This window comes from Thamnophis sirtalis, unplaced genomic scaffold (genome assembly GCF_051295495.1).
Source record: "Thamnophis sirtalis isolate CommonGarterSnake01/CBP01778 unplaced genomic scaffold, rThaSir2_p1.2 scaffold_2, whole genome shotgun sequence".
NCBI classification, from domain to species: domain Eukaryota; kingdom Metazoa; phylum Chordata; class Lepidosauria; order Squamata; family Natricidae; genus Thamnophis; species Thamnophis sirtalis.
This window is the reverse complement of record NW_028261382.1, coordinates 68,993,532-69,006,299: the sequence shown is the minus strand read 5'-3', so window position 1 is coordinate 69,006,299 and position 12,768 is coordinate 68,993,532. Positions and strand designations below refer to the sequence as shown.

The 12,768-nt window shown below is 41.2% G+C and overlaps 1 protein-coding gene across 5 annotated transcripts in view; it reads right to left on the bottom strand.

The window, feature by feature from the left end:
* KLHL22 (kelch like family member 22) overlaps positions 1-12,768 on the bottom strand; it is a 29,997-nt gene that overhangs the window by 10,163 nt on the left and 7,066 nt on the right. For all 5 annotated transcript variants that reach the window (XR_015695549.1, XM_087705943.1, XM_087705944.1 and 2 more), the window contains one exon: positions 3,582-4,300. Coding sequence is in view for 4 of the 5 variants with exons in the window: in XM_087705943.1 (XP_087562069.1) it covers positions 3,582-4,300 (719 nt within the window). In the remaining variant the exon portion in view is untranslated. The remainder of the gene's footprint in view (positions 1-3,581; positions 4,301-12,768) is intronic.

Sequence of the window (12,768 nt, the reverse complement as noted above, 5' to 3'; positions counted from 1 at the left end):
TGCACCCACAATTGCTCGCGCGGCTGCATTCTGGACTAATTGGAGTCTTCGAACACTCTTCAAGGGCAGCCCCATGTAGAGCGCATTACAATAATCCAGTCTTGAGATCACAAGGGCGTGAGTGACTGTCTGAAGGGCCTCCCGATCCAGGTAGGGTCGCAATTGGTGCACCAGGCGGACCTGGGCAAAGGTCCCCCTGGTCACAGCCGACAGATGATGTTCTAAAGTCAGCTGTGGGTCCAGGAGGACTCCCAAATTGCGAACCCTCTCTGAGGGGCGTATAATTTTGCCCCCCAGCCTGAGAGATGGAACAGTTAGCCAATCTACAGAGGCGAGGTGGCGCAGTGGTTAAATGCAGCACTGCAGGCTACTTCAGCTGACTGCAGTTCTGCTATTCGGCTGTTCAAATCTCACCGGCTCAGGGTTGACTCAGCCTTCCATCCTTCCGAGGTGGGTAAAATGAGGACCCGGATTGTTGTTGTGGGCAATATGCTGACTCTGTAAACCGCTTAGAGAGGGCTGAAAGCCCTATGAAGCGGTATATAAGTCTAACTGCTATTAATCTTTGGAAGGGAACATCAGAAGCCACTCGGTCTTGTCTGGATTGAGTGCCAACTTGTTTGCTCCCATCCAGACTCTAACAGCCTCCAGGCACTGGCACATCACTTCTACTGCTTCGCTGAGTTGGCATGGGGCAGAAAGATACAGCTGCGTATTGTCTGCATATTGGTGATACTTAATCCCGTGCCGGCGTATGATCTCACCCAGCGGCTTCATGTAGATGTTAAATAGGAGGGACAGGACCGAACCCTGCGGCACCCCATACTTGAGGGGCCTTGGGGTCGATCTCTGCCCTCCGACCAACACCGACTGCGACCTGTCCGAGAGGTAGGAGGAGAACCACCGCAAAACGGTGCCTCCCACCCCCACCTCTCGCAACCGTCGCAGAAGGATACCATGGTCGATGGTATCGAAGGCCGCTGAGAGGTCAAGAAGGACAAGGATAGAGGGGTGACCCCTATTCCTGGCCCGCCAGAGATCATCGATCAGCGCGACCAAAGCAGTTTCCGTGCTGTAACCAGGCCTGAAACCCGACTGAAAAGAGTCTAGATAATTGGCTTCATCAAAGGACCATCGGAGTTGCGAGGCCACCACTTTCTCAACAACCTTCCCTACAAAGGGAAGGTTGGAGACTGGACGATAGTTGCTCAAAATGGCTGGGTCCAGAGACGGTTTCTTCAGGAGGGGTCTCACCACCGCATCCTTTAGGAGGGGTGGGGAGATTCCCTCCTGGAGAGAGGTGTTCACAATCGTCTGGATCCAGCCTCCCTGCTGGTCGAGACCAGCCAGGAGGGACACGGGTCCAGTATACAAGTGGAGGCACTCACCGCTCCCATGGCCTTGTCCACTTCATCAGGAGAAGCCCGTTGAAACTCAATCCATAAAGCATGCTCAAGACCCTCCCCCGGTACCTCGGCTGGTATTGTGCAATTGGAGTCCAGCTCTGTCCAAATCCGAGCGACTTTATCCGTTAAATACTGAACAAATTCCTCAGCTCTACCCTGTAGAGGGTCACCCGCATCCCTCCCTTTCAAGAGGGAGTGGGTTATTCTAAACAAGGCGGCTGGGCGCGATTCGGCGGATGCAATAAGGGCGGCAAAATGCGAACATTTCGCCGCCCGTATTGCCACGAGATAGGCTCTAATAAAGGCTCTCATCAGTGCTCGGTCTGACTCGGATTTACTGGCCCTCCAGCGGCGCTCTAGGCGTCTCTTTTGGCGCTTCATCTCCCGGAGTTCCTCGGTGAATCAAGGAGCCCTCCTGGATCCGCCGCCTCGGAGAGGTCCCAAAGGCGCAATCCGGTTTAGAGCCCCCGCCGCCGCTGTATTCCAAGCAGCGACTAAGGACTCCACCGGATTGTGGACGATAGTGTCAGGTATTTCTCCAAGCGCCGTCTGAAACCCCATTGGGTCCATCAGGCGCCTGGGGCAGAACCACCTAATCGGTTCCTCCTCCTTACAGTGGGGGATTGGCTTCCGAAAGTCAAGCCTCAGCAGGAAGTGATCGGACCATGACAAGGGCAAGGGTTTAATGCCCTTCAACTCTAGATCACATTTCCACTGCTCCGAAAGAAATACAAGGTCAAGTGTGTGACCCGCTGAATGAGTCGAACCTCGAATTACTTGGGTCAAGTCCATGGCTGTCATGGAAGCCATGAACTGCTGCGCCCCATCAGAGCGTTCACCGAGTGTAGGCAGGTTGAAATCCCCCAGAACCATAAACCTGGGGAACTCCACCGCCAACTCGGCTACTGACTCGAGGAGCGAGGGGAGGGCCGTTGCAACGCTGTTGGGAGGTAGGTACGTTAGCAACAGACCCACTTGACCACCAAGGTCCAGCTTCATCAACAGGGACTCACACCCGACAAACTCCGGAGCAGGGATCCTACGAGGAACTAAAGAGCCTCGGACGATGACAGCCACTCCCCCACCCCTTCTTTGGGATTGCGGCTGATGAAGCACCTGAAAACCTTCTGGGCACATTTCAGTGAGGGGGACTCCTCCCTCTGGGCCCAGCCAGGTCTCAGTAATACATGCCAGGTCTGCCCCCTCGTCTAAAATTAGGTCCCGGACAAGGGGAGCTTTGTGAACCACAGACCTGGCATTTAGCAACAACAGCCTGAGACCAGGGCCCTGACAATTCTCGCCACCTAGCCCTGGAGTGGAACTAACAGGGCCGGAAGGAGGGATCTCTGTGATGTAGCGAACCCTCCTTCCCCGGTAATGGCCAGCCCTGAAGTTCCCGTCATACCTGCCCCTCCCCATAGTGACCGTAATGCTCTGGCCCTCCCCTGCTACCGTAGACCCCATAACCCCTCCCACAGCTCCCGCACCATCCAGCAGGCAATCTTTAACACTCATTCTGGGCCGGGAAGTAAGTCTGGGCCCCTACCACTTCTGCAGTGGCACTCAGTGGAGGAGACACCAGGCAATACTCTCAACCCACTCATACACACGCAGCCACTCACCCATGCAGTCCCCACGAAATAAGTTAAACACAGAAAATACAACGGTATGAATTTTAAAAAAGTGGGTGCAAACATCAACCAAGCATACCATTCACACTACATTCCTAAAAGCACATCTCTGATCTCCACCCTCTCACTAAGAGACTTATGGGCGCCACCAGCATTTCTTGGACTCTGGCTATGCAAATCACAACTGTCTCCCACTGAGCAACTGGCAGTGGCACGTTGTCTTTGTGTTCTCTTCTGCTGCCACCCCAGTCTGGTTAGACACCATCAACGGCTCCTTAGAAATCATTCCTGTTCCACAACAGCCGCCCTATATTTTGTTCTCTTCAAACAGCGCCGTACCAAAACAGTTATGTTTGCAATCTTTCCATTACCAAAATCATGTTCCCCACCTGAAAAGATGTATTGAAGAAGCCAGCTAAAGTAACTGAACCATGCCTTAAGGCAGCTCTGGGATAGTTGAGAGGGCCCAGAGCCTATTTTGCACGAAGCTGAAGACACCGCAGCACTGGGAATATTTATGCATTTCTGAAAGGGATTATCTTACCTCCAACATCTGGATTCTGCTCGAAAACCTCGGACATTGTTATCTCCACCAATCAGATATACAAAATTGTGGAGAACAGCTATTCCCTGGTTGGACATTCTTGGAGACAAGGCTGTTGTGAAATGCCTCCATTCTCCCAAAAGTGGGTTCAAATACCGGGCTTGGTTGCTGAGGGCAGTAGACGGGGTTGAATGCATGCCCCCAAAGCCTACCACACAGTGGAACTCAGACCTCAATTGTGTATGCATGTTCTGAAGCACCGGCTGTAGGCACTCATTCTTATGGTAGATTAGAGCATTAGCTACCGTCTCCTTTAACGGACAGGAGCTTAACTTGTTGTGAAGTCTCTGCAGAATTTGGAACTCAATCAAAGGAAAACGGACTGTCTCCAGCAGCTTAGGAGGCTCCATCAGTGAAACCTGATCTGTCTCCAGTTGTTCTGGTGTGTAATGGTAAAGGAGGGCCCCTTCGTAGACCTCATTCTCAGAGTTCACCTCCAAGAGATTACTGTTGAGGAGGGCATAGACCTTCTCCAGGGGAAGTTGGCGGAATGTCTCTGTCTTTGAGAGGGTAACAAAGTTTTTCAGAAAGTAGGAATCCAGCTTCTCTGTCAGGTAACACAAATCATAGAGATCAGCCAGTCTATACATGTCCACAATATTCTCATCATCCACCCAAAGCATGAGGAAATCACAGCAGAACTTAATGATCTCAGAGATCTACAAAGGAGAAAAGCATGAAAGTGATATGAGAAGGAGCAATTCTAGGTCTTCAAAATAATATACCTAATCATTATAATTGCACATATCTCATAAATTCATAGATTGGATCAAAATAAACTTAATCTGTAAGTCTCACTTAAAATCATCTGTTTGATGGGTTGAGATCAGACTAATGACAAACCTTTATGAGCTATGGAACATTCATGCAAGAAAAAGACAATCCTTTTTCCCAAGAAGCGGCCATTTCAAGCATGAGGGCCATGCAACAGGGATCAGCAAGAACATGAGGAGAGCTTCTTGGATCCAATCTAAGAGCAGGTTCCCATGGAACCAATTCTCTGATATCTATATTAACCCTAAACACATTGCAAAATTATTACCAAAAGCTCAGATAATAAACACACCAAATATCCAACACTAAATTTATATGAGAAAACAAATGCAAACATAATGCAGATTCTGAATACTGCTGGGAAGTCAACTAGTCTGAAATATGGTGGAAGGAAGAAGGCGGGGCTTAGCAGTGAGAAGACGGACTTTCAGGATCTCCCTGAATCTCCTTCTATTCCGAAGCATCTGGACGGTCCCTTTTTGGACCCAAGCTGTCCCAGAGAGACAGTGAAAGGTAGGAGGAGACCCAGTGGTCCCAGAGACGTTCGCAAAGTCTCTGGGGACCTGGAAAAACCTCCTTTGCCAGTGACTTCCGGATTAGCCACAAGGCTAATTGAAACTGCAGGCAACCCTAAAGAAAGTATTTTCAGCTGGTAAGGATATTTTATTATTTAGAGAGAACGCACCACCTAAAAATTTAAACTAATTTAAATTAAAGAACAGAAGAATCTAGCAGTGATTTTGATCCTTTTAATGGCTTTGGACGGTGGTTTTAAATGTTATTCACACGGATAATGGATAGATTACTCCAACATCTCCTCTGATCTTCCGCAAATGGGCTGTAAACCAATTCATTATAATTTGGCTGTTTACATCTTGACACTTTTATTGCTTGGCAGTATTGGCTTAAGATCTGATAAGATTGTACAGCTTTCAGTCTGCTTTTACTTGTAAATACTTCAGAGCTGTTAAGAAAAAATACTAACTGCGTATAAACATGATGTCTATTCAAGTGTCTATTCAAGTGATTTCTTCAGCACTACAGAAATTGTCTGACACACAAGATAGAATTCAGAGAAAATTGGATTATTTGGTGTTTTTGGCAACAAAGTACGAGGAAAAAACTGAGAATGTTTTTCAAATACAAAACAAGGATGTCGGAGATAAAGATTCTGAATTTGTTGATATTCGGGGCAACTGGTTTACTAATGAGGGAGGAAAGAATGGAATGTTTGAAGAGGAGGCAGACACACAGAAAATTTATTTCAAAAGACAGGGCGCAGGAGGAGTGAGAAACACTAAAGAATTCATACTTTATGAAATACCATCTGCAAAACATTTGATACCACTACTGAGAATTAAAGACAAGCTGATAAAGGAAATAAAGAGAGGGCGGCAACATTATATGAGAGGCTCTACAAACAAAAAGGTGCAAAGATTTCTTCATATGGACTTGCTCATAAAGATGTTTGGAGAACTGGACCCACAAATGGCAGCAGATATAAGACTGTTCTGTTATTGGAGAGATACAGGCTGATAGATGGAAGAGTATAATTCAAAATTAGCTAAACCTAGTTAAATTCATTTGCAATAGGTATAGTTGAATAATAATTGATAATGAGAGTAATGTATGTAATGTTGAGTTGTTATGATAAGTAATAATTGGATATGAGAAGGGAAGGTTAGAAATATCTTTGGACTATATATAAAGATTATTAATTACGGAAGAAGGCGGGGCTTAGCAGTGAGAAGATGGAGTTTCAGGCTACTCCTGAAATTCCTCTATACCAAAGGATTTTTGGACGGGTTCTTTGAACCCTAACTGTCTCGGAGACGACAGTGAAGGTGGGGAGAGACCCAGGACTCCAGAGATATCCGCAAATCTCTGGGGGAGGGTATTAACTCCCCGTGCCAATTCCTTTTTGGATTAGCTGCGTGCTAACTGAAACTGCAGGTTGCCCCTAAGAATGGAAGAAGTGATGTCATCTGGTAAGCTGATTTTATTATCCAAGAGAGACTGTTTGTGTTAAAAATTAAGCTAATTGAAAACCAAACAACAAGAAGATTTAGCGGCGAATTGGCTTTTCTAATGGATTTATGACTGGTGGTTACTTTACTTCTTAAATGCTTCAAGAAACTCCGCGACATCCTCCCCCCTCTGAATCTCCCTAAGTGGATCGTAAAACTTATCTCCTAATTAGCCCGTCACGATTCGACATTTTTACTACTTTACTACCTAGGTCTGTTTACAACTAGATAAGATTGACAGCCTGTAAGAGACAAAAAAAAAAAAAGCGCTTTGAAGCCTGTGGGGGAAAAAAAAAGCTTCTAATATTTAACTACGACACATCATGGCGTCCCAAAATACTTCCAAGATTGCATTTCAGGCTCTTTTCTCTGCGTGTAAAGGACTCTTTTATTCTTACCAAAAATTGGAAAGAACCCTGGATCAACTGATTCTAAAATCTGAAGTTAAAACTGAGATCGTTGAATGCTTAAATGTTCCTGAAACACAAATGGAAAATGTGAGAAATGGTGTCTGGCCTATCTCAGAGGAAGAAAGGGAGGGGGAAGCTATAAAGAAGATTCATCTAAAGAGACAAAGTGCAGGAGGAATGGAGAATCCACCCTTGCGAATTAAAGTTAATATGGGAAATTTTATAAGTCTAAGACAACATTATTATTTCATCACCGACATTCAGAATCTAAAGGTGCCGAAATATTTTTGTCTGGATTTGTTTATGGAAACATTTGGTAAATCTATCCAACGAATGGCTACTGGGCTGAGGAAATCTAGCTGTTGGAGGGACACAGGCTGACAGATGGGACAATACATCCAAAAATTAGCTAAATCGGATTATTTCAATTTGTAATAGATTTAGCTGAATAATGACTGATATGGATAGCAATATATATAACTTGGAACTGGCTGATAGATTGATGAATATAATTGAAAACTAGTTAAACCTAATTGCTCGCTCTTGTAACAGATATTGCTGAATAATAATGGATACTGATAGTAATGTATATAATGTGGAGTTGATATGATAACTGACAATTGGATATGAAAAAACACTTTTAGATTATACATAAAGAGTATTAACTATAATAATTAGCACTATTAAAAAAAACTAAATAAAATTCATACAATCAAATGTTAATCAATACTGGGAAAATGTTATGATATATGATATAATTGAATATTATGGAGGTTTAGCTAAAATAGGATATGAGGATTTGATGACAATAGAGGATTTTACAAACAAGTAAATGAATTGTCAGCATGTGCTATGGATTAATACTTTAGCATAGCTAAGGATGAAGGATGTTTAAATAACCATAATAATTGAAACTGGAGGTATAATGATGTTGATATGGCAAATATTCGAGTTAAGATATCTGAATTAATATGAATTAATGGAAGAGAAGCACCAAAACATGTTGTAACCAGTTGATATACTTCTTTTTTTTTCATAACAGACACCTGTGTTTTGTATTGTTTCCCTGATTATTGTTTTTGTCTTTTTTGTATTATCTACTATTTTTTATCTTAATTTTTATTTTCTATTTGTTCTTTTTTCTTTTCTTTTCTTTTTTTTTTGATTTCTCTCCCTTCCCATCGGTGTGGGTAGGTATTGTTCAAGATTATTACTCCTACCAATACTCCAAAATAATAATTACAGTTAAATGAAAATGGATATATAATAATGCTTGAGTTAATATGAGTTATGTTGGTTGACTGTGGAGGAGATGTATCAAAACTTATTTGTAATCGATTGATATATTAAGAAAGATGCTATACCCGTGTCAAACTAAAATTAAAAAACATTTAAATAAAAAAAGATTATTAATTACAATAATAATTATTATAAAAAAATAAAACTATATACAGTTAAATCTTAATTAATAGGGGGGAAATGCTATGATATAGGATATAACTAAATAAAGAAAGGAAAATGATAATAAATTATATACATGGAGGATTAGAAATTAGAAATCTTTGGTATTAAATATTATGGATGTTTAGCTAAAACAGGATATGAGGACTTAATGTTAATGGAGGATTTTATAAATAAGTAAATGAAATGCCAGCATGTGGTTAGGGATTGAATTTTTGGTATAGTTAAGGATGAAGGATGTTTAAATAATTGTAGTCAACTAAAAGTGGAGGTATGATGATGTTAATATAGTAAATATTTGAGTTAAGACATTTGAATTAATATGAATTAATGGAAGAGATGCACAAAAACTTTTTGTAACCAGCTGATATACTTTTTTTATAACATATGTATGTTGTGTTTTTTTGTGTTTTTTTTAATCAAATATATAAGTAGCAATAGCAATATAGCAATAGCAGTAGACTTATATACCGCTTCATAGGCCTTTCAGGCCTCTCTAAGCGGTTTACAGAGAGTCAGCATATTGCCCCCAACAATCTGGGTCCTCATTTTACCCACCTCGGAAGGATGGAAGGCTGAGTCAACCCTGAGCCGGTGAGATTTCAACCGCTGACCTGCTGATCTAGCAGTAGCCTGCAGTGCTGCATTTAACCACTGCGCCACCTTGGCTCTTATATATACATTATATATACATAATAGAGAGATACAATGTGTGTCTGTGGGGGAAAATATAGTTAGGATAGATTAGCAAAAGTAAGGGAATAAGAAATGATACTAAATTATATTTGGGTTGGCGGAAGTACCATCCCAAGGAAATATAAACTGAAATAAATATATTCCTTGGGATAAACCATCCCAAGGAAATATAAACTGAGATTTAAAATAGACACACCAATAATAGTAGAAAAAGAAAGGGAGAAAGGAGGAGAGAATGAAAGGAAGATGGGGGAAAGAAGAAAGAGGTAAGGAGAGGAGGATGGAAAGGAGAGAAAGAGGAGGAGAGAGGGTAGAAAGGGGAAGAGGAAGAGTAGGCGTAGGAGAAAGGCACGGGAAGAAGGAAAGGGAAGGAGAGGAGGAAGGAGGAAAGTAGAGAAGGGAGGGAGGGAGAAAGGAAAGGGAAAGGAAAGGAAGATGGAAGGGAGAGAAAAGGAAGGAGAGGGGGTAGGAAGGGAAAGATGAAGAGTAGGAGCAAAGGAGAGGTAAGGGAAGAAGGAAGGGGAAGGAAAGGAGGAAGGAAGGAAGTAGAGAAGGGAGAGAGGGTGAAAAGAAGAGGTGAGGAGGATGGAAAGGAGAGAAAGAGGAGGAGAGAGGGTAGGAAGGGGATGAGGAAGAGTAGGAGTAGGAGAAAAGTACAGGAAGAAGGAAGGGAAGGGAGAGCAGGAAGGAAGAAAGTAGAGAAGGGAGGAAAGAAAGGGAAAATAAGGTGGTGTTATAACAGGAGGAAGGAATGGTAAATAAAGTAACCCAAACCTATTAAATGTATAAGAATGATAAATGCTAAAACACTTGTAACCAAACAACATGCTATATGTGATGATGGGTTTTTTTCTTTTTGTTGTTTTTTGTTTTTGTTTTCTTTTCATTGTTGTGGGTATGTGTTGTCTATGTAATAATAATAATAATAATAATAATAATAATAATAATAATAATAATAATTATTATTATTATTATTATTATTATTATTATTATTATTATTAAAGTGAATTTATAATTAAAGTGAAGTTGAACATGAGGAAATTCAGGCAAATTGCAAAACCCAAAAAACAATATCACAAGCGGAAATAACTGATATTCAAGACACAACTAAAGACATTATAGTAGAACTCCCAGAAGAAGCTCTCGGGGAGGAAATAACACCACCACCACTAGAACCAGTTATCACTGAATCAACTGATGAACTAAGTCAAAAACAAAAAGAATTGAAGGATAAGATCATGGAGCATTTTCTGCTTAATGTGGAAAGGCAACGTTTACCATCACTAAAAACTGTGCCTAAGAAAATTTTGGCCCCTATCATGAAAATGGTTAATGCAGTGTTTTCAACAATTGAATCGGGATCCATCTTGGAAACGAACCAGTTAATGTACAGCGCAGCTGTAATAGTCACTAATGAACTAGGCATTAAAATTAAAGTACCTAGTCACACAAGAGAAAAAGCATCAAAGCCAAAGTGGAAAATCCGTTTAGAACAAAAAATCAAAAAATTAAGGGCAGATGCTAGTAACTTAAAGAACATGCATGAGCAACGGCTTAAAAACAACAAAATCGTAGATCGGCTAATCAGACGATATAGATTGGATACAAGAAACATCAATGAAGCTGTAGAGATTGTAAAACAGCAGATAACAGCAACAGCTAGAAAAATTGAAAGATATGAGGCACGAATCATCCAATATAAACAAAATCAGCAATTTCGATCAGACCAACGGCGTTTTTATCAAAGTCTTAATGTGAATGGTGACACCAAAAGTGAAAAACCAGAAAAACAGGCCACAGTTGAATTCTAGAAAGAATTGTGGGAAAATGCAAAGGACTACAACAAGGAAGCAAAGTGGATACATGACTTTGAGAAAAGCATTGGCAACAAACAAATGCAAGTATTAGAAATAACAATTGAGATGGTCAAAAATCGAGTTAAAAAGGTAAAGAATTGGACATCACCTGGAAAGGACCAATTACATGGTTTCTGGCTCAAATATCTGACCAGTTTACATGCAATATTGGCCAGGCAACTGAATGAAATTTTACAAAAGGGCCAAATTGATGAATGGTTGACAACTGGAAAAACATACTTGATTCAGAAAGATCCAACTAAAGGAACAACACCTGAAAACTACAGACCAATAACATGCTTGCCAACAACCTTCAAATTACTCACAGGCATTATTGCAGATAACATGATGGATTATTTGGAAACAAACAACATCTTGCCAGTAGAGCAAAAAGGCAACAAAAGAAGGAGCAGGGGCACAAAAGATCAGCTTCTAATTGATAAAATGATATTAGAAAATTGTAAGAACAGAAAAACAAACTTGAATATGGTCTGGATTGATTACAAAAAGGCATTTGACTCACTGCCACATAGTTGGATCATAAAATGCTTAGAAACAACTGGCATTAGCAAAAATATTACATCCTTTACTGAAAAGGCGATGAAACAATGGAGAACTGAGTTGGCAGTAGGGAATGAGATCTACGGAATGGTTAATATCAAGCGAGGAATTTTCCAGGGTGATTCACTTTCACCTCTTCTCTTCATCATCGCAATGATCCCACTATCAGTAGTCTTAAAAAAAATGAAATTAGGCTACCAAACAGCCAAAGAAGCTGAAAAAATTTCGCATTTACTATATATGGATGATTTGAAACTCTATGGAAAGTCAGAAATAGAAATCCAATCATTGACAAACACAGTCTGAGTATTCAGCACCGATATTTCAATGCAGTTTGGCATGGAAAAATGCACCACTGTATCCATAAAAAGGGGCAAAATCACTGCTGTGAGGGAATTGAAATGCCCAATGGCCAATTAATTAAATGCAAAGAAAATGAAGCCTACAAATACTTAGGCATTCTGCAGTTGGATAACATCAAGCATGGAGAAGTAAAAACTATTGTCAGGCGAGAGTACACCAACAGAGTTAGGAAAATTTTGAAATCTAAATTGAATGGTGGAAATACAATCAAGGCCATAAATACCTGGGCAATACCAGTTATAAGATACACAGCTGGTATAGTTAACTGGACACAAGCTGATTTGGACCTTTTGGACCGAAAAACCAGGAAACTAATGACAATGCACTACAGTTTACATCCACGTGGTGATACTGATAGACTATATCTGCCCCGAAAATCAGGTGGCAGAGGATTATTACAAGTGAAGCAAACAGTTGAAGAAGAAAAACATGCACTGGCTGATTATTTAAAAGAAAGTCAAGAACATCTATATTAATCGAATTAAAGAAAAAAAATCTACTGAAGGCCCAACAGATGAAACAAGAATACAGAAAAGATGTGATAAAATCAAGAATGGAGAGTTGACAGAACAAAGCACTGCATGGCCAATTTCTGGAAAAAATAGAAGATAAAGTGGACAGTGAACAAACTTTGTTATGGTTAACAACAGGTACATTAAAGAAAGAAACAGAGTCACTAATCCTGGCTGCGCAAGAACAAGCTATCCGCACAAATGCCATTAAGGCCAAAATCGAAAAATCCTCTGATGATGCCAAATGCAGACTTTGCAAAGAAGCTGATGAAACTGTTGATCACATACTCAGCTGCTGTAAAAAAATCGCACAGACTGATTATAAATTGCGGCACAATTCAGTAGCGCAAATGATCCATTGGAATTTGTGCAAAAATTTTAATATTAAAACAGCAACAAACTGGTGGGAACATCAGCCTGAAAAAGTCACCAATAATCAGATGGTCAAGATCTTGTGGGATTTCCGT